General features: G+C 47.9%; 1 protein-coding gene across 1 annotated transcript in view; it reads right to left on the bottom strand.

Moving 5' to 3' along the window:
- NDUFS8 (NADH:ubiquinone oxidoreductase core subunit S8) overlaps nucleotides 1-26,673 on the bottom strand; it is a 50,654-nt gene extending 23,981 nt beyond the window's left edge. The window contains exons 1-2 of the mRNA XM_086953280.1: nucleotides 26,541-26,673; nucleotides 1,516-1,578 (exon numbers count right to left, since the gene is read on the bottom strand). Coding sequence (XP_086809406.1) covers nucleotides 1,516-1,558 — 43 coding nt within the window. The 5' untranslated portion in view covers nucleotides 1,559-1,578; nucleotides 26,541-26,673. The remainder of the gene's footprint in view (nucleotides 1-1,515; nucleotides 1,579-26,540) is intronic.
- Nucleotides 26,674-26,883: the final 210 nt, after the last annotated feature.

Raw genomic sequence — 26,883 nt, forward strand, 5'->3', positions numbered from 1 at the left:
ATACCGATGCGAGGGTGCTATGTGACATTCCTGGCAGAACTGGTCCTCGAGGGTTTGGGCACGTCACATGGTGCACCATGAAGTGTTCTGATATCCTTAGGAAAGCTAGACCCAGTGTTACACAATTAGTTAAATCCTCGGATTAACAAATGGTGTTGTTATACTGAAATATTGGTAATATCTGTTGGTTCCATTCTTTATACCCTTGGAAATCGTGTTACTACACATTTTTAAAAGCACAAACACACTAATGATGTTCAAAACAACAATGTTTGAACTTCATTTGGATTTCTATTTGACACCCTTTGAATAATTAAGTATAGTTAGAATTACTCATATTTAAATGTTGAAATAAAGTGACATCTTCAGTTCCAATGGATTGGAATGAATTCATCTGTTGGTTCTGATGCTGTGCAAGAAGCTAAGACACAGACCGAGTACAGTCTTTGTTCTGGTGAGCCGAGGCTGCCCCTAGCATGAACACTCTTCAGAACAGGCAGCAGCTAGAATAGTGTCACAGATCTGAACATACGAGCAGAGCAGTCCTGGGTGAAGGCAGCTGCAGAGTGTTGGGTATCTCTTACGCCCCAGTTCTTTGGTTGGGAATATCGTTACTCTCCACTGTCCATGACTTGATTGAAGGGGGTAACATGCAGTTCCCCGTTGAAGTCACTAAACTTATCCCACTGATCAGTGAAGTGGCTATTGTTAGTTTTGCCATCTGTCAGTTCGCTAATTTGTATTCAGGGGGCACACACCTATCTCTCTAGTTAGCAAAAATTTGTGCCACAGATTATTAATTTACTCTTTTTAAAAAAAAATCTACTTATGGGCCCTACAGATCTCAGAATTCAGTGATATGCAGAGAAGACCTAAATCTAGCGGGATGAGAGAAACTACACCATATGTTTGACCTCCATAACCGAGGCCATGTCTTCCTTCAATAAAAAGGCATCTAAATGCCTTCAATAAATATGAAAATCAGCAAAGCACTGTAAAGTGCAGCACTTGGAGAGACACTTTAGGCACATGACTGTCCAATGTTATGCAGAACCTGGGGGCTCTAACAACGCAAATAAGCTCGGCACCGGAGAAGAGCCACTTCCCAGGAAACAACTGCTGCGACGAAATCAAAGGTGGACGATCACACAGCAGACTGATGCAATACAGCTTATCTGCAATTTTGTCTCTTTATCACTCACAACACCACATAGTGGCAGACTATGGGCCCGATTTAGATCTTGGAGGATGGGTTACTCCGTCACAATGACGATGGATATTCGGTCCAGCAACATTTAAATTCCATACGATATAATGGTATTTATAGGTCGGTGGACGGGATATCAGTCCCTAGGATGAAATCACCAGGCAGAGTGAGGCAGGTGACCCTAAAGACCTCATTACTGCTGACAGCACAGGGGCAGACAAGTGTTACCACTCTTCTTCTCCGCTCTCATTACTAAGAGCATGGCATGCAGTGTATCCCTATTCCGCACAGTATTCACTAACACTTACCAGTCCTGGAGGCAGTGAGGGACAGGATACGCAGAGCTGACATGATGGCAAATAGGAAGTTTCCTGGAAAAAAAACACGAGATGACAAGTGAAAAAGAGATGGGCACATTCCATAGACTGATAAAAAGACCCTAAAGACAGTCACTTGCATAAAGAGTGCAGTGCAAGCCTGGGAGAACGCAGGCCTCTAACTAGACTGTGCACACAAACCTAATACTTTTTGTAACTGTTCATCACCTACAATTGTAGAATCTGCAAAAGCCTTTGATGATGAATTCTGCCAAATGTGTTCCTATACCAGGAAGGAAATTGGGGTTTGAAGTTACAAGAAAAGGAATTTAGAAGGATTTAAGACACAAGCTCCTTTCTAAGATGGATCCCAGTCACATGAATAGCGAGATAAAACAACAACAGCATCTCCAAATTACTTTTGCAAAAGTAGGATGTTTGGTCAATATGGACTCCCCCGGCTTCGTTAAAGTAGGCATTGCTCCTACTAGGAAATCTGCAGTGCCTGTATACGTAGCCCCAACAACAAGCATCTCCAGTTACCAAGATCTTCGTCCTCACCACATCACTGCACCGTGGGCCTGCATCTTTGGTGAGCTGCTAGAGGTCCTCCTGTGACTCCATTGCCTCCGGCCTTTGGGTCCTCTTTGAAATCTGTGGGCACCCGATTGCTCAGGGCCTGCCCTGACTCCTCTGCTTGTGGCTAGTCACCTGGACCTTGCTGGTCCCGACATTGCACCTTCTTTGCTTTCCATTGTTTGCAGTTGCCAAGGCATGTTGGTGCTCCCGACGGACACCGACCCCTCAACTATCAAAATCTGGCATGGGACAGCTCGTGAACGGTTCCTGGTCTTTTACAGCATAGCCTGGTCCTCACAGCTGAAGCTCCAAGGTCGCCGTCATCTCTCCTGCAACATTTGACATGGGTGGGCATTTGTCGTCCTTGCCTCCTGGTCACCCCTGAGTGGCATAGACTCTGTCCCCTTTGCTTGCAGGTACTACTCAATTTGAATCCACCTTTAGGTTCCACCAGACACTTTGACCTTCCCCAGCAGCGCCATCTTCCTGAAGTCCTCCATTAGGTTTTGACAGTGGTTTCCGACGCCACTTCACACAGATGCACCTGGCTTACATGGTGTAGGTATCCTGGTTCCTAGGGTATCCACGGGTGGGTTAGCTCTCCAACCTTCTGTCTCCTACAGAGTTCATTCAGGGTCCACTGGGAAGGGTCCTCCTTTAAAATTGCAACCGTGACTTACCCATTGACTTGCATTGATCCCGCGGTCATGTTCACACTGTGCACATGGCCTCTGTGGGGCTTCTGGTTACTTACAATGGGTGGTTCCTTGGGTCCCCGGCACTTCTGTCTTCTGGGTATAGTCTTGACTTGAGTCGTGGTTCGCATACCACTATTCTAGTATATGGTTTGGTCTCCCCCTGGCGACCTGTGTATTCTGTGCTACTTAGCTGTTTCTATTGAAAAGTATTGTGTAGACCTTCAGCTAGGAGATTATCTGTATGTGTTTGTGAGAGTCTTATAATAAAATATATATTTTTATAAATACACTGTGTGGTTCTTTTTCACTTAATCCCGACCTATAAGATGATGTTCTGGTAACACAAGCTGCTTTACACTCCTTCTCGACTAAGGCTGAAGGCTGCTGTCCACAGCTACCACTCAGAGAGTTTTCTAAGGTTGTCTAAGAGCACTAAAATGGGTTGTCTGGATTCTTGCAAGGTGCCCACTTACATAAGTGCACACCATATACCAAGCCAGCTTCTCACATTCAGCTATCAAGAAAATTTTGATTCCTACTACACACTTAAGGAAACTAAACACAAACCTGCAGGCGGTCGAGCTATCACTGACGTTCACAAATGTGACTCTTGTATATGTTGCAAATAGACAGACTATAAAGGAAAATTTCCTGATTATTTTGAAAAGAAAAAACTTTTATTTCTTTAAAATAAATAAAGTCCTATTGACTGGTGGAATTGTTTGAAAATCAGAAACTAAGATTTTCTGCCAGCTTCAGATTTTGAAAATTGCACACACCCTTTTGGGTAGGTTCAACTCATGAGTTTTTTGTATTATAGCCTGTTTATTTAGAACTTCCCCCATGAGGTACAGGAGCTGCATGTGCTAGAAGTGGACCATTTCTCAACCATGGCCCATTCCACATGTGTAGTTTTCAGGCTAGCCATTGACAGGGCTCTTACACATCAAGTGCTACTGAGCTCTAACTAAGGTGATGGACCAGGGAAGGAAAGGAGCAGCATCAGACAAGAACACACAACTGGAGTGGAGCACCAGTGAGGCCAGAGCTGCACTAACGAGGAGCATTGGTGGCACTGGGGATATCTGGGCATAATAAATGTGCAACAGTGGCATCAGCAGGATAGTAAGCACATGGGAATACTGAGTACACCAGAGGAGCAGCACAGCAAGCAGTATAAGCCTCCACAGTCTGACAGATCCCAGCCACTGAACCAACAAGGGGGACAGGGAGCAAAGGGAAGCGAGCTGAGATGATGAGAAGGGTGCCACTCAATTATGATCCCACTCATAGCACTGAGCTACTCAGCGTAAAAAGCAGCAGGACACTGTGCCGCAAGGCTAGAGGGGGTGCGGAGAGGTAAGACAGACTCAGGGTGAAAGAACACAAAAGCTAAGCACCCCAGGGCAAGCAATAATGAGATAAGTAGATGAGACTAGTGGCCAACACCAAGGAAGCTGAACAAGACTCAGGGTAAAACTACAGTAAGGATTACAATTACACGTCTTCATGGCAAACACTTGGGCGAGCACCAGCAATTGATAAAGTATCAATCAAATGTTATTGGTCTAATATTTACATCTTGAGCTTATATTTCCTAGCACTACTTGGACGACATTTTGAAAGGTGCAACATCTCTAGATACTTGGCAAATAGACTTTATTCATAAAAAGAGCTCCTATGCTTGCAATAAAAAGGGTTCCTGTGCTTGCACACAGCTCAAAAGATTTAGGGAAAACATATTACTTTGAGTAGAGGTCTGAATTTAAACGAGTAATACCTATTTGCATCTGCTGTTTGGCTTCCAGCATGGGCATGGAACAGTTAATAAAGATTTAAAACATTTGCTCATAGCCACAAACAATACTCCCCTAAAAAATATTCACTTATAACATATATATGGAGTGCGGGTCTATGGGTGCCAGAGGGATAGTGCTGAAGGGCACAGAGAAGGCACAACGAGAAAAATGGAACCATACAGCTAGATTCATGAAAGGAAATTGCGCTCGCAAAGGGCCAGATTCTGAGGGCACAGAGAAGGCACAAAGAGAAAAATGGAACCATACAGCTAGATTCATGAAAGGAAATTGCGCTCGCAAAGGGCCAGATTATGAGAATTGCAATGTTTGCATTTGGGATTCATCATCCCAAATGCAAAAATCGCTATTTGCGAAATCGCATATTTGCGAGGAATTGAATTTAAGGAATCTCTATTAGAGATTCCTTAAATGCAATTCATTAACCAATTTTAAATTGCGAATTCGCAATATTTGGCCGCTATTTACCACGAAGTCTGACTTCGTGGTAAATAGCGAAAAAATAGACAAAAGCACTTTAGTTCATTTTTCTCTGTCACATTTTACACACAAACACGTCCTTTGGACATGTGTGTGCGCAACACCTGTGTGAATTTGCATTTCAGGGGTGCTACAGGGTGTCCTTTGGACACCCCTGGCACCCTTGAAATCGCTATCGTATTTGCAATTAGCAAATTGCTAATCGCAAATAAAGAATACTCCCCATTCATTCCTATGGGCCTTACGCCTATAGGAATGAATGGGGAGTATTCCTTATTTGCGATTAGCAATTTACTAATCGCAAATAAGGTATGTGTAGGAATCGCAATTTATTTAGCGATTTCTACATGAATCCCGTTTTGCAAGTCCTTAATAGCGATTCCTGATTAATCGCTATTAAGGACTCGCAAAACGGCTCTTTGATGAATCGAGCTGATAGTCTTAAGTAAAAATGGAAGGGGAAAGATGGAGTTAGGAATTGAGGTGATAAGAGTTGGACAGAATAGCAAAAACTAATCTGTATACAGAAAACACATATCTTGTATTCAAATAAGATATCAGCTAGATATCACCGAAAGCCTTTATTTGTAGGGTGGTAATTTGAGCCAAACAAAATTGCTGCAAATGTGTGTGTGGGGGGTGGGGGAGCTACTGAAAGTGAACGTGTGGTAAGGCGGTCAATGGTGGCAATCATTACTGGGATAACCTTATTTAATTTGCGTTCAGTTTATGGTTCAATGATGAGCCTGCAAATTATGAATACCTAAACATAGAACTAACACAATGGCCTGCTCCAGTAATTGTCTGTGGTGACTTTAATTGCAACTTAAATAACAGAAAACTTTAAAAGAATTTGAAGGAGCAAGAAAAAAACAAAGATAGAAATGTAACTGACAGACTCATGTGGATAGATGGGCTACGAATTTTATTCATACCTCCATAAAAACATACAAGAATTGATTTCTTTCAGGTACCAGTGCATATGCTATTTAGGACAAAGCTGCAGAGATATCCTAAGATACTTTGATGAATCACATAGTGTGTGATACAGTCAAATCCGCTGTTCGCTGAACAACACTGAGCTGTACAATTAAGAAATTACAGCTCTCGCAAGTCTAGCTAAATGATGTCGGTTTGGAAATAGTGGAGCTAGAAACCAAACAAACGCTATTATCGAGGAAGATCCTTTTGGAACCACTTTTGCAAAATCACATTGCAGTTATTAAAGACATCTGCAACGTTTACACTAAAGAGTTTGCAAGGAAATACACTATTAACACAATTCAGAACTGCAAATGTATCAAAAGTATCGGGAAGGTGCTAGCCCTAAAAATTAAATTAACTACATACAGAAATAGAACAGACAGAATAAGGAAAGTGTTGTGGTGCGTGATTCAGGGGGGACTGTACAAGTGTTTCAGGTATTTATCAAGCTCTATATCAAGAGGTCAATACCCCCCAGAAAACAAGACAACATTAGGTACAAACATTAGAATACAAGAAATAAAAGTGAAAGGACCTGATCGAAGTCCTCTTGAATTCCATCAAAAAAGTCTGTATTACAGCAACAATTATTTTACCTTCACTAAGAGGTGTCCAACAAGCCTTACTTCTCTCACAGTCATGGGCACTAATATCAATTGCATTCCTTAAAAAACATAAGGAGTCCCAACCTTAACTCATACTGCACTACTGTGTTAAGTAACAGCAATATGAAAATCTATTGAAAAGATCATGGCCAAACATCTGAGCCGGGTCATTACCAATGAAGTATTGTCATGGCAGCAGGGTTTTGTACCTGGTAGAAGAACAATTAATGACAAACTAGGCTCCGATCTTCCTTGCTTCTCGTCCTCCCCGTTCACCTCTGGCGTCTGACTCTTACGTTATCTACACCCAGACGACCCCCCACTAACCTCACAACACCTCAACAATCCCACACATTCGACCTCCCAACACGACCGATACAGCATATGTCCCACCTACAGATACTGTACCCCTACATTCCAAGACCATAGCACCCCTCCACCCTAACACCAACACCTCTCTTGTCTCGGCATCCTTGCACTATATTGCTACTCCTTTCAAGTATTGACCCCGTCTCAGCCACCCCATGCAAGGTCATGCTTTGCCACATGTCTCGACACCACAGGAACATAGTGATCACGCATTACCTTCCGAGCACCCCCTGTTCTCATCTACCCTTTCCACTCCCACATTACAACCAGCCACCCCCTCTACTCAGCCATCTACATCCTCCAACATCCCGCCGGTCTCAGCATCACTGCCCTTTAATGATACTACTCAGCCGGTCTCGGCATCACTGCCCTATAATGATACTACTCACACATATTGTCGCCACAACACCCACCCCCTCCTAAGTCATGGGTTGTCACATGTCTCGACTTCACACTACTGTGATAATGCACTACCTGACGAGCACCCCCCACCCCCTACTTCCCCGTCCACATTACAACCACCCACCCCCTCAACTCAGACATCTACATCCCCCACTCATCCACCCTCTCACACAACACTACCTCCAACACTATCCATACCCGCACCTCTGCAGCCATCCACATGCAGAACACACCCTCCTACCCCGTTCATAACTGAACCCGACCTTAGATTTGAGGAAAGAATGATGGCTCTACAGCATATTAAAAAAGAACTCCAATCTTTCAAGGTTCTGATATCTAGTCAACCTTGGCGTAATATTTCTTCAAGAGCCTTTTACCCGAACGATCGATCACTCCACATAACTCGCACCCCTAAACTCATTACACCCAATTGGAATTCAGTTCCCCTCCACAATGCATTATCTCGCCCTAGGCGAAGCATCAATCCGTTCTCTGAGAGCGATCTTCTTTCTCTTCTACACTCTTACGAACCACCTCCCACTAATTGCATTACGTCTACTCAGTTGACAATACCTACTATCCCCCACAACCCACTCAGAGCTGCCAGACATAACAATAGAGGGGTCGTCTATAGCAACCTTAGAAGCGTCCCTCTCACTTAAGATCCCTCCTGCTCCCTCCTTACTCCCAGTCTTAAATGCACACTCCTAAACTGTAGATCTGCCTCCATACATGCTGCGGATATAGCGGAGCTCACCATCCCACAGGAACAAGACCTGCTAATGTTAACCAAAACCTGGCTAACAGATTCCTCCACCCCACTGATTGACATTCTAATTCCCCCGAATTACGACATAATCAGATTAGACAGAATCAATAAAATAGGGGGAGGTATAGCCTGTATCCATTGTAGTAACATAACTGTAAATAGAGCCACATCCCCGGTCTTCCCTTCTTGCGAATACTTCTGCCTAGACCTTAGCAGCAACGGCAAACCAGCTTGCTCACTTCACATCATCTATACTGTGGAATTTTAGTTTACGAATTGAACATCATCTGCGCCAGCTTGTCACCCATGTACAACGTGCACGACGACCATTTTAGGTATCATGGTCTCCCTGTCCACGATCGGTTGCCAGCGCGCCCCTCTGACCCAGCAAGCATCCTCCGCGCACCCTGGCTTCCCCTCCCTCCCATGAGCATGACCCTTCCGCATGACCCTGTCCCTGGGAGTCACGCCAGCGCCTGACCAGCACCTCCTCTCCTCCCATGAATGCCCCTCTGTTGATCAACCTTCCCTCCGCGCTGAATTGTCCACGCGGCATGAATACCACTCCTTTGATGACCCCTCACCCCGTGTCCGACTGTCCACACAGGTCCGAGGCCATTGCCTAAGCCGGGAGATACCATTTACTGCCCCTTATTGTATGAAGTCACTCTTCTTCAAAGGACCCCCCTATTGATCAAGACCTCCCCACCCCACGGGATATGATCAGGCGCACACATCCTAAGAATCGGCAGAACACTCAGCTGCGCAATGACCCCCTCCTCTTATCAGCCGGTTGAGGACCTCTATTGTGAAGGTATATGGGGGTGGGATTGACACGAGGATTACGGGGATGTGTCTTTCCTTGTTGTTCACAATGTTCTGATTATAATAAAGAAAGGTCACATGCCATAAACCAGTGTATAAGAGGCCAGGCCTCCGAGAGGCTGTTAGAGCACCTCGAGACGATACCTTGTTGTCTGATCTGATGTGTTCTGCTCCGTCGGAATAAAGCTTCTGTTTCCTGCCTTCTGGTCTCCGGCGCCTGCCTCATTGCTTGGTAAATTTGAATGGTACAAGGGCGTTTAGCGCCGGGCAAATCTTGAGAAAGGTCCTAGCCCTACCTTTTTCTACAATTGGCGTCCCAAAGCGTGGGGCCCATCAGCGACACGTGGATCCAGTGGGAGAGGTCCCGACGACAGAGTGAACGACTGCAACGATCGGGAAGAGCTCGTGTCCGATAGACCCTCGTCTGACAGCCGATCATCCGACCTTCACTAGTTCTGAACAGACCTCTCTCGAGTGATCTACGGTCCTGACTGGGAACCATCAGGAGTGCCACGGGCATCACGAAGGAGAGAGAGGACGATCGGGCGCTGGATCCAGAGGACAGGAAACCGTCCATGCGGTCCGGGTAAGGTCGTGTAAACACGACGAATTGAGAAAAGATTGTTTTGTTTGGATAATACTAGTATTACGCTTTGTTGAAACCCTCTGGAGATTCACTGTCTGCAAACGGAGAAAAACAACAGGCTCTCTCTTTGCACGCAGTGAAGGATAGGTAACGCAGACTTTTGTCCCCGTTGTAATCCGTCGTGCCCATCTTCCTCCCCCACTGTTTCCCGAACTGTCGTTCGTGGATTATTGTCTGGAGATTCTTTGTCTGCAAACAGGGAAGAACAAGGTCTCTCTTTGCAGGTAGAGAAAGAGTGGGTAACGATAACTTTTCGTGCCCATTTATTCTCCCCACTGAATTGATTTGATTGACCGATTATTCGGTATTGGTTCGTTTGAGGAATTCACCGCCGGCAAACAACGGAGAATAGAAATATTCTGTCTAGTCTTTGCCCACCGTGATAAGATAGGTAGTGCAGACTTTTGTCCCCGTTGTAATCCGTCATGCCTATCTTCTCCCCACTGGTTGGTAGCCTGTTTAGCCCGGACCGCTTATTAGAGATGAATCATCCAGCTCCACTGGAGGGCACCCCTAATAAGGACATGTTCACTAAGCATGGACTAGTCGCTATAGCTTATACTAAGTTATGGCATAAATATACAAAGAAGAACCCTGAAAGTCAGTGGCCACTGATAGGTTCCTTTGACGATCATAAAATAAAAGCATTAGAAATAGCGCTACAGGAAAATAAGACTACGCCCACTATGCTCGATAGTATCGGCATGTGGCGCAAAGAAACGGAACAACGAAAGAAAAGAGAAGAAGCAAAAATAGGGAAAGAATTACGAAAGGCAGCCCACCTAGCCGCAAAGCAACTAGAAGAAGAAATAAAAGAAAGAAAGGAAACTACGCGAAACCAAGAATCAGGGTCGACAGGCCAATGTCCTGTTAGGACCCCCTCTGCGCTCTACCCTGAATTGCCCTCCAAACAACGGGCGAACGATGAGTTACTGCTAGGTCCCCCAATCATCTACATGCCCCCTCCATATGCCCCCTGCCGACAAAGCTTTCAAGCTCCGAGTGCGAGCGAAAGTGACCTTAGTGCTAGTGCACCGGCCCTCACGGCCTCTGCACCAGCCACATTAACAACATCGTCAGACGACCCTGAGGCTAGCAAACAACCACCAGCCAGACCAAATAGGTTGAGCAAAGATGAGCGGGATGGGATCGACAAAATAGCAAAGACCTTAGTAGAACGAAGGGAGAGCGAAGAGTACACAATGAACATATATAATTCACATGCCGACAGCCACAGGCGGCATTTCATTTTGCGATTCAGCTACCACACCCTGAACGCATATGAAGATAGGTACCAAAGTAAGGGCCCCGCTAAACTAACAACGCTGTATAGGAAAATTGATGTTGGAGATGGGACTGAATGTGAGGCGACGGAGCTCTTCACGCAGATGCTTGAGGTCCTCCGCCACCTCACGGAACAAAAACCAGAAGCCAGGGTTACAGTCCCTGAAACGACCTCAGTAGAAGTAGCCAATACTATGATGCCCATCAGAGAGGCGGCCCCTTACTGGATCCCGCCACGTGGCCAGGGAACAAGCGATGATATTAATAATGCAGATGCAAAAGGGAGGGTTGTGTACAATTGGGTTTACCAACCTTGGGACCGACAAGATATCCTAACCTTTAAACAAACTCTGCCCGATTTAAGAAAGAACCCAACAGCATTCTATACCAAATTAGGCACAGCCTTGGGTTCGACGATAATGACTTTAGCGGACATTGACTTGTTCTTCGGGTTATGCCTGCCAGCTGACGTGTGGAAGCAAATCCGGAAGGCTGACCACACGGATCTGTTCGGACATACCTGGGACCAACTCGGTAAACTAGATAGACAACGAGAACCTGGAAGGAAACCAGTAAAAGACATACTAGAACTCCCAGACAAAATAGTTCAGAAATTAAAGACACTGATTCCAGAAAGAAAGGTAGACTGGTCGATAGTCACGGCCTGTCGACAGAAACCCCAGGAAGATGTGTCAGAATACTTCTCCAGGTTCGAGACTGTGTTCTCCGACTACAGTGGCCAAGACATGACCACCGCAACCGGACAGCACCTGTTTGTACAAAATTATGTAAAAGGCCTAACACAAGAGGTCTCCCAAAAGCTGCAGACGAGTGAGAGTAGTTGGGGGGCCTCTAAACCCGCAGCTATCCTTCAGATGGCTCAGTATTACGAGCACCAAAAGAATGAGAACGATAGGGCGTCCGAGAAAAAGAAGAAAGATTTAAAAGAAAGGGTAATGATAGCTCAGATACAAGGTATAACGGTAGGACGGGAACATCAAAGGGGGAACTACCAATCAGCCACCCCCAGAGATCTACCTCCTAAAGATCACACTCCCACACCCCACACTGGACGTAGAGACATTAGCAATGACCAATGCGCCTTCTGCAAAGGGTTCGGCCATTGGAAATACCAGTGTCCGGTTATGCTAGAGATGAATAGAAATAGGGACTCCAGGGATGTGGCAGGTGGTCCGAGAAATAGAGTACAAGGACGAGGGCACACAAACGACACCAACAATGACAGATCAGGGAGATTGAACACATTTGACCGACCCCGACAGAACCAGTATCAAGTATCTAACGATGAGAATACCCCTGATTTTGCATAGGACTGCCAGGGGCAAGGGAGGGATCCAGTCGAGCTCTGTGTTGACCAGCAAGGTCCTTATGTCACCGCTAAGGTCCTGGGTACAGAGTCTCCATTCTTGGTAGACACTGGGGCGACACGTAGTGTGTTATCAAAACGACTGATTCCAAGGGCACCCTTGTCTGGCTCACACATAACGTCGATAGGTTTCGATGGAACGCCCTCCACTAACCCCCTGTCCGTACCTATTACCTTTGACCTAGAAAACAACACCACTGACGCAACATTTCTGCTCTCCTCCAACTCCCCTGACGCCATTATGGGCATTGACTTACTGAAACATTTTCGAGCCACTATTAGAAGTTCCCCAGATGGAATACGAGTCATCTTGTACGACAACCCAGACATGCCCAGATCCCATCCCCCACGACACATGTGCTCCATAACTGACGCTGACCTGTCCCTGCTTGACACCCTGCCTCCGTACCTGTGGGCCAAAAATGACTCTGATGTGGGGCGAATGATGATTGATCCGATTCACATAACCGTACGACAGGACGCTATGCTCCCGAAACTCCCGCAATATCGGATATCCCCAGAGGGTGAGAAGGCACTGGTAGCGATCATTCAGTCTCTGGTAGATGCAGGAGTGGTTGAAGAGGTGGTTAGCAACGTCTGCAACAGCCCAATCCTACCCATTGTTAAGAAGCAAGGCGAAGGAGATGAGAAAGCATATCGCTTCATCATCGACTTGCGAGAGATTAACAAAGTGGTTGTACCCCAATACCCTGTAGTCTCCGATATCACTACCATTCTGACCCTCATCCCGTCCACTGCCACCACCTTCACTGTTATCGACCTTAAGAACGCGTTTTTCTCTATCCCCATTCATCCAGACAGCCGTTATCTCTTCGGCTTCACTTTAAAATCCCGCTCGTACCGATTTTGTAGAGCTCCCCAGGGGTACACTGAAAGTCCCAGCATTTACAGCCAGGCCCTCAAAAGACAGCTGGATGCTTTCCAGCTACCAGAGGGAGTGGTGTTGATCCAGTATGTCGATGATATCCTTTTGGCGGCCGACACCACCCCGCTTGCAACGACAGCCACCGTCCAACTCCTACACTTTCTTGCAGAAAATGGCCACAAAGTCTCCAAAAAGAAGTTACAATTCTGCCAGCCACAAGTGACTTACCTAGGCCATCTCCTGTCCAAAGAAGGGAGGAAACTTACACCCGACCGAATCCAAACCATCCTAGACACCCCCATCCCGAAAACACAAAAGCAAGTCCGCTCTTTGGTTGGCCTAACCTCTTTTTGCAGACAGTGGTTACCTAACTTCAGCCTCATTGTAAAACCCCTACTTGCCCTATTAACCAAAGATGCCTCCTTCCCGCTCCCTTGGACCCCTGAGTGTCAAGCATCCTTTAAGGAATTGCGAGATGCTCTCTGTTCGGCGCCTGTCCTAGGAACCCCGGATTACTCCAAACCCTTCTCCCTCTTCACCCACGAAAGGGAGGGGTGTGCATTGTCTGTCCTAACACAATCGATTGGTCCTAAGCAGCGCCCTTGTGCCTACTTCTCCGCCACTCTTGATCCTGTAGCCAGAGCCTTACCTGCCTGCCTTCGAGCAGTAGCTGCCGCTGCTGTCTCTATCCGTCAGAGCGAGGGAATTGTACTTTCCAACTCCCTCACCGTGCTAGTACCCCATGCAGTCGACACCCTTCTGAACCAAACCAAGACTCAACACCTGACTAGCGCACGACTAACAGGGTACGAACTGACGCTACTTGCACCCCACATCACATTAAAGAGATGCACGACTTTGAATCCTGCCACATTGTTGCCCCTGCCTGAAAATGACCCCGACGTTCCTCCCATACATGACTGTGTGACCCTCACGGACGAACAAACTAGGAGTAGGGTTGACCTCAGAGACACTGCTTTTACTGACCCCGATGGAGAGCTATGGGTAGACGGCTCATGCATCAAACTCCCAGATGGCACCACTTCAGCTGCCTATGCAGTAACGACAGCCCAAACAGTAGTTGAGACAGCCCGCATCACACAACGATCTGCCCAGGCAGCAGAGCTGATAGCCCTCCCCCGAGCATGCATCATAGCCGCAGGGACCACCGCGAACGTATATACGGACAGCCAGTATGCCTTCGGAGTGGTCCACCATTTTGGACTCCTGTGGAGGGAGAGGGGATTCCTGACGTCCCACGGCACCCCGATCCTCCACGGAGATCTAGTCTCCGCTCTGATTGAAGCAGTTCTCCTCCCCAAACGATTAGCGGTGATCAAATGTCAGGCACACAAAAGGGTGACAGACTTAGTCGGACAAGGGAATGCATTGGCCGACATCACTGCACGAACCACAGCTGAGAATAGGACGGTGACACGCATGTATGTGACCAGGTCACAAGCAGAGAAATGGAACGACACAAGGGTAATGATCAGAGACATTCAGTCGGCCAGCACCCCTCACGAACTGACTAAGTGGGCAAGGGTGGGTTTGAAGGACGAAGAGGGTTGCTGGCGAACGAAGGATGCAAACAAGTGGTTGCTGCCCGACTCATATCTGATCCCCATACTGACAATGGCACATTCCCCCGCACACATAGGATCTGCACCCATGATCGAACTCATTTCCAAAGTCTGGCACAACGACAAAATCCCCGACTCAGCCAGACGCCTAGTTCAGCAGTGCCTTATCTGTTTGCAACACAACCCCGGGAAAGGAACTGTGGTACCCCGGGGAGGGTTTGGGACCCCCAATCACCCCTTTGAGGTCCTTCAGATGGACTACATCCAACTAGAGAGATGCCAGGGCCTGAAGTATGTACTAGTCATTGTATGTGCCTTCAGCAAATGGGTAGAGGCTTATCCAACCCGTGACAACACTGCCATGACTACTGCCAAAGTATTACTGAAAGAATTCTTCCCTCGCTATGGCCTTTGTCGAATTCTATGGAGCGACAATGGCCCCCACTTCATAGCTGAGGTTATCCAACTAATCCTAAAGGGGTTGGGGGTGAAGCAAAGGTTTCATGCGGTCTTCCACCCCCAATCCGCCGGTCTGGTGGAACGCCATAATGCCACACTGAAGTTAAAATTGTCAAAAATAGTGGCCACCACTGGACTTAACTGGCCGGATGCCCTCCCACTGGCCTTGTTATCGATGCGCTCCACTCCCACCAAGCACCACTTGACCCCCTACGAGGTCGTGTTTGGGCGACCGATGAATCTCTGGACTGCTCCCAAACCGACCTCCATTCATGACGTCCCAGACGTCCTACTATCTGATTATTTGTGCAAGTTAACTAAAACGTTGTCTGTCATTCATCAACAGGTGCAGCAGGCCATCCCCGATGCTTCCAGGGGCCCCGGCCACGACATCCAACCGGGAGATTTCGTCCTAATACGAAATTTCCAGCGGACCAAGAGTCTGGAACCTCGGTGGACGGGCCCCTGGCAAGTGCTGATTACCACCCGAACGGCGCTTCGAGTGGAGGGGAAGAAGCACTGGCTGCACGCGCATCATTGCCGGAAGGTCTCTGCGAACCTGGCCACGACAGAAAACGTCAGCACCCAAGAAGAGCTCCTGAGCAAAGACCGACCGATATTGGACTGTTATCCCGATACTGAGGCACTCGAACTTGCAAAATTCTCTGATCCCACTGTGCCAACCAGAGAAGGGTATTTCCTGCGTCGAAAGGAGGGAGTTTCGGCTAAGTAGGCCACGGACTAAGTTGAATCTCGGAACGGTGACCTAAGCACAATCAAGGGTTACCGGGAGAGAAGCTAAACGAAGTCTGTGGTTCTGCCCACTACCGAGCCCCCTTGAAGGTGATGGAAGCGCCAGATAAGAAGATGATGGAAGCGCCAGAAAAGAAGATGATGGAAGCAACAGGAAATACCCAGTATAGAAATCCAAAGACTGACAACTTGCACAAATCAAAGACAATCGCACTCTTCATTGTCTTCCTCTTCTGCCTCCTCCTCATGACCTCCTTCTGGATTCTGGAGGAAAGCACACCGGCTCATGAGGCATTGCTACCTACTGCACAACCAACACCCCTGAAAGAGCATTACCTAGTCTCTCTGTCGCCTCAGCTGCGAGAAAGGCGTAGGGAATTCTGGAACAATTCTTTCGTACAACTGTTGCACCAACACAACCTTGCTGCAAATGCTACGAACTGTTGGATCTGTGGGTTGCTCCCGCATGCCACTGGACACTCCATCCCCTTCATCCCTTCTCCTTTCTCAGTTCACGGCTCCTGCCTCGCCTGGTTGATCCTCATGCAAGAGAGCCACAAGGACAACGCCACCTCCAGCCAGACGGTGTCGCACTTCTACTCTGGTTTCTGGCTGAACAAAACCGGAAAGACTTCTGCTGCCCTGTGTCCTGCGCTAACAGGCGCCACCTTCCTTAAAGACATTCCAGCCAAAGAACGAGTCGAAGTACAGGTGCTCCACAATTCAGCCAGGACCACCTTCTCTCATCTGCAAAAACAAACTACCGCTACTCTGACTGTGGCCCTGTCTGTTATAAATGTCACTGGTCTTGTGTGTCTCGAGGGCCATGGAACGCAGCTGGTGGGTCACAGTGCCTGCCGAATCACCAGAACATTGGACTCAGTTGACCCCCCTTCCTTTGTTGCTTCTCCGAATATGTACTTTGTGTGGCACCAAAGCTTACACCTGGCTCCCGAGAGGTTGGAAGGGCGCCTGTTACATTGCCTTCGTTCTTCCACCCACATATGTAGCCTCTGCCAACCATCACCGGCAGAGGCGTGCAGATGACATTGGACAAGCCGACTCCACCGGAGCACAGTTCCTAGATGCAGCAAAGGGACTTGTTCCTCTGTGGGGCCCAATGGCAAACAGCCGCGCTATCCGACACCTGACTCAGGCAGTAGAAACAACGATCAACATCACGGCTGGCATCCTCGCTAACAACACGGCTGAGCTTCAAGCGGTCCGCCTTGTGACCCTTCAAAACCGCCTTGTCTTAGACGTGGTCCTAGCCGACCGAGGAGGAGCATGCCGCATCATCGGATCCAGCTGCTGCACATACGTGCCAGATAACTCGCCTTCAGTCTACAAAGCCATTGAACACCTCCACAGACTTTCCTCGGAGGTTCACCAAGAGCAGGAAGGATGGTCGCTTGGGAGCTGGTTTTGGGACACTTTGAAGAACTGGGGTTGGAGGTTGTTTTCCTTCGTGCTGATACCTGTTGTGATATTATATGGGTGTTGCTTAGGTATCCAATGTCTGCCATCTTTGTGCGGCCTTGTTTATAACTGTATGTGCCCAAAGACTTTGGACTTCCGAAATGAGCACATGAGTCCCCTCTATGAAGTAGAAATACGTGGCCTTATGGGGATAAATCCGAACTGACAAGTTGGCGAGACATGTTAAAAGGGAGGACTGTGGAATTTTAGTTTACGAATTGAACATCATCTGCGCCAGCTTGTCACCCATGTACAACGTGCACGACGACCATTTTAGGTATCATGGTCTCCCTGTCCACAATCGGTTGCCAGCGCGCCCCTCTGACCCAGCAAGCATCCTCCGCGCACCCTGGCTCCCCCTCCCTCCCTCTCATGAGCATGACCCTTCCGCATGACCCTGTCCCTGGGAGTCACGCCAGCGCCTGACCAGCACCTCCTCTCCTCCCATGAATGCCCCTCTGTTGATCAACCTTCCCTCCGCGCTGAATTGTCCACGCGGCATGAATACCACACCTTTGATGACCCCTCACCCCGTGTCCGACTGTCCACACAGGTCCGAGGCCATTGCCTAAGCCGGGAGATACCATTTACTGCCCCTTATTGTATGAAGTCACTCTTCTTCAAAGGACCCCCCTATTGATCAAGACCTCCCCACCCCACGGGATATGATCAGGCGCACACATCCTAAGAATCGGCAGAACACTCAGCTGCGCAATGACCCCCTCCTCTTATCAGCCGGTTGAGGACCTCTATTGTGAAGGTATATGGGGGTGGGATTGACACGAGGATTACGGGGATGTGTCTTTCCTTGTTGTTCACAATGTTCTGATTATAATAAAGAAAGGTCACATGCCATAAACCAGTGTATAAGAGGCCAGGCCTCCGAGAGGCTGTTAGAGCACCTCGAGACGATACCTTGTTGTCTGATCTGATGTGTTCTGCTCCGTCGGAATAAAGCTTCTGTTTCCTGCCTTCTGGTCTCCGGCGCCTGCCTCATTGCTTGGTAAATTTGAATGGTACAAGGGCGTTTAGCGCCGGGCAAATCTTGAGAAAGGTCCTAGCCCTACCTTTTTCTACAATCATCCACCAGGTGACAACCTCATTTTTTCGGAACACCTCATGGATATGTTTTCAACTAACAACGGTCGGCATAATAGTTATTCCATGGCGATTTCAATCTCCACTGGAATGACAACAACGACGCAGTGGTCAACTGCCTCAAAAACTTCCTGGATGATCTAGCCCTTACCCAAGCTTGCAATGGCCCGACACATAAGAAAGGTTCAACCTTTGGATCTAATAATTGCCAAAACTGACGTTATTCAGTTGGAATCGATACAACCCTGCGACTGGTCTGATCACCATATCATCACCTTCTTTATCAAGGAAACAGTAAAATGTAACTCATTTCAGACCACGAAACCTAAGATCTGGAAAAGAGACTTGCAACTACTCAACCCAAACACACTACCTTTCTCAAGCTACAACCTTCTATTGCCATCTGCTGGCACTGCAGACGTCCATGGTCTCACCAGCCACTACCTCAACTCGATGACTGCAATAATCAATGAGGTAGCCCCCCTTCAACTAAAAAGAGTCTCCAATAAAGACTCAAAACCTTGGTACAATAGCCTACTCAATGAAGACAGACGCTCTCTCAGAGTTTCTGAACGTATCTGGAGATCAATCCAGTCTACTAATCACCTCAAGTCACTAAGGAAAAAGAGAAATGCCTATTACAAAAAGATCAAGTGCAGTAAAACAGACTTCTTTAGACAACAACTAGACCAAGCTAGAAATTGCCCAAAATAATTCTTTGAGCTAATCAAAACTCAATCTAAGGACGCACCTCAACAGTTACAAGACGCCGCCCAACCGCAACCCAACTGTGAACAATTCTCTGCCTTCTTTACTCAGAAGACCCACAACATTGAGAAGTATCTCCTAAATGACCGATTACTATATTCTGTGCCACATTCACAAACCTCCCCGTCACCACCAACTACGCCACAGCAAATCCCTTCAAAGTGTGACCTTAAGAACGAAGCAGCCTGGTCATCCTTTAACACTTATTCTGAAGATGCTGTGGGTAAGATTCTCAATGCCCTGAAACCTTCCAACCACCTCATCGATCCGCTCCCCGCTAACGCTGTTAAAGACCTAACCCCGTTGCTACCGCTTTGGACCAAAATCATCAACAGTTCACTGCAACTAGGTTGCATTCCGGACGCCCTCAAAGTCGGACAGGTCTCACCCATCCTAAAGAAACCAACAGCTGGCCCTACGGATTAACAACTACCGCCCTATATCCAATATTCCTACCCTGGCCAAACTGCTTGAAAAATGTGTGCACCACCAACTAAATAAACATATAGATCAATTTGACCTCCTAAACAACTACCAATCAGGCTTCAGAGCAGGGCACAGCACGGAATCAGCCATGACTCACATTACTGATGATGTGCTACAAATCCTTGACCAGAACCGATCATGCCTACTCATCCTGCCAGACCTATCTTCAGACTGACACAGTCAAACACGAGAATCTGCTTGATCTTCTCAGACTTAGGATGGGTTTATCAGGATCAGTGCTAAACTGGTTTACCTCTTCTTTACCATGCGTCATGAACACCCAAACATGGTTGGCAGAAAATCACCTCAAACTGAACGATCTAAAGACCAAATTCATCCTTATAGCCCCCGCTAAAATCCCCTTGATGCAAGACGTAATCCAACATCTCAATGCACTCAACGTTCAACCAACTATTGTGGACTCAGCAAAATCTTTGTGGATTATGGTAGGGTCTCTTTATGCGGCCTATAAAACACATTGACATTGTGAACACATTCATCAACAGTATAATAACTTGTTATGTTATGTTATGTTATTTATTCTTTTGTATAGCGCAACGGTTACTCAAAAAGAGTGTCCCGGCGCTTTTAGGTAAGGGGAACAGATTTCAGAATAACACAACACAGCTAAAAGAGGTTAAAAGATAAACCAAAAGAAAGCGAAACTGCTGGCAGACCTATTGGGAAAACAGCCAGGTTTTGAGACCTCTTCTAAAATTAAGGAGAGTAGACGCCCCCCGCAAAGGGAGCGGTAGAGCATTCCACATCTGTGGGGCCAACAGACTGAAAGAGCGGCCCCCAAGGCGAGCCCTCTTCACACGCGGAACAGCCGCCAAAAGTAGAGATTCTGACCTCAACGAGCGAGTCGGATGGTAAAAGGTCAGTCTCTTTTGGAGATGTTTAGCTCCCACAGCATGGAGCGCTTTGTAGGCCAAGGTCAGAGCCTTAAAGGCAATCCGTTTGCGGATGGGTAGCCAGTGTAACGTCACCAACAACCCAGAGGCGCTGGCCCGTCTACTTAGGCCAAAGATGGCCCTGGCCGCCGCGTTCTGTGCAACTTGAAGCCTTTGTAGCAGATACTCTGGCAGGCCCAGGTAAAGAATGTTGGCATAATCCAACCTGGAGCCTATCAGAGCCTGCACCGTCAGCCTCCTGTGCTCCTCGGACAAGAGAGGCAAGAACCTCCGCAGCATTTTTAACAGGCCAAAGCAAGTGCCGGTTACCCCCAAGATCTGGGCTTTCATCGTCAGCCCCTTGTCCATCTTAACCCCCAAGTTTTTAGCCATGGGAGAAGAGCCGGACGGAGGGAACATGTCGATGGGCCACCAGGCCTGCCAGCTAGGCTCCGTATCGCACCCGAAGAAGAGTACCTCCGATTTGTCGGAATTGCACTTGAGGCTGTTCAGTTGGAACCATGCGAACACAGCCCCAAGGCAATTCTGGATACTCTCCCCGTCAAAGTCAGCCCCTCTCTCGCAAGAGAAGAGGAGCTGGGTGTCGTCGGCATACGACACGATCCGGGCACCAAATGACTCCGCCACCGCCGCCAAAGGGGTCATAAAGATGTTAAAAAGGGTCGGGCTCAATATAGAGCCCTGAGGGACCCCGACTCCCAGAGGCGGCATTACGTCGGTGTCAGATGATGCCCAGATCGTTTGCCGGCGGCCGCCAAAAAGGAAGAAAACCATTTGAGCACCGTCCCCCGCAGACCAATCTCAAAGAGTCTTGCGAGCAGGCCCTCATGGGGGACGGTGTCGAAAGCCGCCGACAAGTCCAACAACACCAGCATGACTTTGCCCCCGGTATCCAACACCCCTTTAATGGTTTCAGAAACCTCAAGGAGCGCGGTCTCGGTGCTGCGATGTGAACGGAAGCCCGACTGGGAGTCATGTAAGATCTCATGGGACTCCAGAAAATTGGAGAGCACCGACTGAACGTGCTTCTCCAGAATTTTTACAAGAGCCGGCAGCAACGAAATTGGCCTGTAATTGGCTGGGGCTTTCGGGTCAAGTCCCGGCTTTTTAAGCAACGGGATGACCATTGCCTGCTTCCATACTGGCGGCACCTCTCCCAGACTCAACGAGAGGTTGAGAAGAGGGTGCGCCAGCGGATTAACCACCTCCGCCAGTTTACCCAGGAGCTTAGCAGGGCAGGGGTCAAGCGGAGACCCAGATTTTAAATTGCCCATAAGCGCTAGAGAAGCTGAGGCTGGCAGAGATGGAAACTCAGCCAATAAGGCACCCTGCGCAACTGGGGAAGGCGAGCCCGCCTCAGGCATCGGCAATGTAACCGGTTCACTCGATAGAAAGGAGTCCTGGATGAGTTTGATCTTGCCTGTAAAAAAACACGCAAGATCCGCCGCCCAAGATTCTACAGGCCCCTCTTCCGAAGCAGTAGTCCGAGGGGAGATGAATTCTCGAACGATGGTAAAGATCTCCTTACTGGAGTTCGAAGCTGCTTCGATTCTCCCCGCAAGATAGGCTTTCTTTTCGAGGCGGATGTCTCGGTGGTAAGCTTTAACCACAGCCTTGTAGGCAGACCTGTCCTTGCTGTCATAATGTGCCCGCCAGGCCCTTTCGGCTACCTTGCACTGCTGCCGCGTAGCCCGCAGAGCAGGGGTAAACCAAGGGGCCGAGACCCGCTTAGATGTCGGGCGGGGGTGCAGGACTGGGGCCAGGTCATTCAGCCTCTCCGTCAGCCATTCTTGCAGGGACTCCAGGTCTCTCTCTAGCTCGCCAGACAGAGGGCAAGGGTGCGTCGCAGCAGCCTGAGCCAGCATCTCAGGGGTCACCCTGCTAAATGCTCTAGAGGCTCGTCCCCGCTGCTGTGAGACAGGGTTAGGCGCCCTGACGTTGCCGCTGATTACAAATTTGGCCAGCCAGTGATCCGACCACAAGACCGGGAGAATCTCTTTCACCACTAAAGGAGAGGTCGAGAAGACCTGGTCTAGAGTGTGCCCCTTGTCATGGGTCGGGCCCCGCAAATGCGGGGTGAGACCCAGCGGAGTCATAGCCTCCAAAAGCTTAATAGCGGCGGGGTCCGACGGATCATCCATCCGGATGTTAAAGTCCCCCGCCACTAAGCAGTGTTCTGCTCTCAGTGCTAGACCCACCAGCACCGAATCAAGGTCAGCAAAAAACGCCCCAAGCGGACCAGGGGGGCGGTAGACTAACAGTCCCTTTACTGATTGATGCGGCGCTAGCACAATTGAAAAAGCCAACGATTCCGAGCCGCGGATGTCCTCAGTGGGCAAGATAGTGCAGGGCGTGCCCTTCTTTACCACCAATGCGACCCCGCCACCCCTGCCCTTTGCTCCGTCCTTCCTGAAGATGTCAAAATCCGGCGGAATGGCCATAGCCACATCGGGATTAGAAGCTTCACCCCACCAAGTCTCCGTCAGCATTAGGCAGAGTGGCTTCTCTGTCTCGAGGAGCTCAAAGATGTGTTGCGCATGGCTGCGAGCTGATCTGGTGTTTAACAGCATGCAGGCATACTCTGCACCAGCTATGTCAATAGGCGGGGCTGATGACAGAACCCGTGTCGGATGCCAGCCACAACCCGGACATCGCGACTTACCCCTATAGCGGCCCGGAAAGACAGTACAACAGCAGCTCTCCCTATGATTCAAGGAGCGCAGCTCCCTAGAAGAGTACCGCACCAAATGAGAGCCCAGATTACTCATTCTCGGTGAACAGAGCCCCGCCCGCCGCCAAGACGCCTCCGGGACGCTGACGGGCGCAGACGGGCAGGACTCTGGCAAGACTCCGGCAAGCGACGGCGTCCTAGCTGCGCGTTCCCGCTGCGCGGGTAAGAGCGACTTTAAATAGGCGCCGAAGTGGAGGGAGGAGCGCCTGGACGCTCCAAGATGGCGCCCGCCAAAAAAAGCCTGGACCCAATCCAAGATGGCGCTGGTCGCCGATGACAAGACGATCCCCGGAACACCCACAGAACCCGGGCCCACCAAAACGGTGGTGAGTATTCCTCAAATTAAATGCAGGTGTGAGGGGGGGGGGGGGGGGGGAGAGCCACTTCATCGCTCTCATTAGCAGAGGTAATCCCCGACTGGAAAATCGCGGCAGTTAAGCCCCTCCAGAAAAAACTGCTATCAGACTTCACCACTCTTTGTAGCCCCTGGCCTATTTCCCTACTACCGTCTCAGGAAAATCACTGAAAAAACAGTCAACTTATGACCTTTTTGGAAACCACAACCAAGCTATTTCCGACTCAATCAGGTTTTAGGCCATTACACTCCACAGTATTGCCACTTCTACATACATCAGAGAGCCTTAAATCTGCCCTGGATGAAGGGAAAAATACAGCACTGATTTTGTTAGATTTTTCAGCTGCATTTGATACCATCTCCCATGAGATCTTGTTACATCGCCTTAACACATGTGGCATTTCTCATTTGGCTTAGGCCTAGCTCAATTAATTCTTGACATCAAGTAACCATGCTTGGTCACTACCAGTCAGCCATGAAACCACTGCATACAGATGTCCTGCAAGGCTCTTTATTAAGCCCAGTACTGTTTAACATGTACATGGCCCAACTCATAGAATTAATATCATCATTTAACATTGAAACTACCTCATATGCAGACGATACTCAGCTGATTCTAACATTAGATAAACATTCAGTCAATGCTGAAGAAAACTTCCAACATTGTCTCACAGAGATTATTCACTGGATGAAGCAGAACCATTCGAAGTGTAATTCAGAAAAAACTGAAATCATGCTCCTAAGCAAAGCCAACACCTTCACCCCTGCCAAATACCACCTCCACCCAATAGGGTGGAGGTAGTAAACAATCTTGGAGTAAAATTTGACTCTACCCTACCCTTCCATCCACAAGCACTATCAGCGACTATGAAGTGATTCCAGCTGATCAAATTCCAATCTTTATTTTTTTTACCTTCTCCCAGCCACAGCAAGAAAAACTGTTACAGCAGCCCGAATAGCCTCTAGGTTAGACTACTAAAGTAGGCTCTACGTGGGTGCCAACAAAGCAATCCTAAAAAAAACTTCAGATCGTTCAACAGACAGCAGCTCACCTGGTGCTTAAGCTACCATGCTGCTCACCTGGTGCTTAAGCTGTAACGTTCCTCCTCAGCATCCGCAGCTTTAAAAACATTGCATTGGCTACCCATTCATAAAAGAGCGCTATTTAAGATACTAGTCATCACTTTTAGACCTTTCAGGACCAGTGTATCTAAGATCTAGATTCACGCCCTATGTCACCACACGCCCTCTTAGGATTTCCTCAACAAATCTTCTAAAACCCACATCCTTCAGATATAAAACTAAGGGAGGTAGATCAGTAACTGTTCTTGGGGCAGGACCATGGAATATACTTCCCAGCAATCTCCGTCTCATCCAACCTGAAGCCTGTTTCCGGAAATCTCTAAAAACATGGATTTTTGGAGCTCCGGACTCTCTATTGTTCTCTCTTATTTAATCCTTCATTACTATCCAAGGCAATTTGTATTATCCTGTACCTCCCATCTATTTCTGCATAGCGCCAAGATACTCCTGCGGAGTGATAGCCGTGCTTTAGAAATAACAGATGCAGTACAATACATATATTTTGAAGGCTATGATTGATATGTACCATCTCAGATCCAGAGTGTTAATGTCAAGCAGGCTGAAGGGATAAGGAGAGACCAAAGACGGCGATTCAAGAACAGCACAGATGTCTATCACTGGGAAGGTGCTGATGGTAAAGCACAAACATTTATCTCACTCTTGATGAGTTTTATCAAGCTAAAAACAAGAAGAGTAGAAAGTGGAAGCACACCTGGACAGTAAACCTTATCTGGGTACGGTCAAGAAGATTCAACAGGCTGCAACTATATTTGGGAGTTATCAAAGTAGATGGGGTCCATTTCAAACCTTTGATGACACAAATAGAGCGATTCTGCATAAACATTAGGGCAGCAGGAGCTTTGGCCCGAGTGTCCACTATTCAGTGTTTTGCCCACTCTCGTCTCACCCATGCATCGCCTCCAACACAACATTTTACTGCCTGTGATTCCGACGGAAGGTGACAGGATATCATGGCGAAATTACAGAAACTTGATGGGAAATATGCTAAACCAGCTATGTTATCCTGAGCAACTTACATAGGCACCACTTCATTTTGTTTTTTATGTATTTGATGTTTGCAATGAAGAAACTTTAGAGCTAATTGAAGAAGTTACCATAAATGAATGATGTTATTTGTACCAATGGTTGATAGATGTGTTAATCACATGCATATTCCTACGACTACGTATCTAGAGGCATTGAAGTTGAAACCATCTCAGTTGAAATGTATATGCACCATTCGAAAAACACCGTTTTTTTTAAAACTACGATTTAAGTGGCCTTAAAACAATATTTTATTATAGCCCCCTAGTTATAGGGTATTTGTTGGAAATATACATATTTTGGACCCTGATATTAATAACAACTCTTACATCTCTTAGCTAATTCAATTAAGCAAATTTTATAACGGGAGAACGGGTGCAAAACTAAGAAATACTAGGAAATGAGAGCTGCAAGAAGGTACCCTTGAATACCTCCGAACAGAATGAATTTCTGGAAGACCGATCCACCCATCTAGGATGAAACTGGCCGTTTTAAAAGCAACGCAGTTACGTCCCCACCTCCCGCTACTTACACGGGCAGTCCGTAAATGCAGCTCAAACCCTCTTGTTCTTCATGGACCTCTAGGAGGACGACCTCTGTTAAGAATGCCTGTACTTCCGGGTCACGTGACAGCCAATCCCAATGCTGAACACATTTTCAGAGTCGTCTGGAAACGAGGGAGAATGGTAATATGTAAGATGTCCTGGGACTGGTGAACTGTCAGCCCCTCAGCCAATCGTAGTTTGCTGATTCAGGTCCTAGTGTTCATTGGCCGTGGCGTCCGCAAGTGCCGCTGCGTTGGTTGGACGCTGCCAGGGCCGTCCTGGGATTGGACTGTTGGTTGATGACGGCGGTGCGTGGCGGGAGGGCGTCGG

The sequence above is a fragment of the Lissotriton vulgaris genome, chromosome 1_2 (assembly GCF_964263255.1).
Source record: "Lissotriton vulgaris chromosome 1_2, aLisVul1.2, whole genome shotgun sequence".
Classification (NCBI taxonomy): domain Eukaryota; kingdom Metazoa; phylum Chordata; class Amphibia; order Caudata; family Salamandridae; genus Lissotriton; species Lissotriton vulgaris.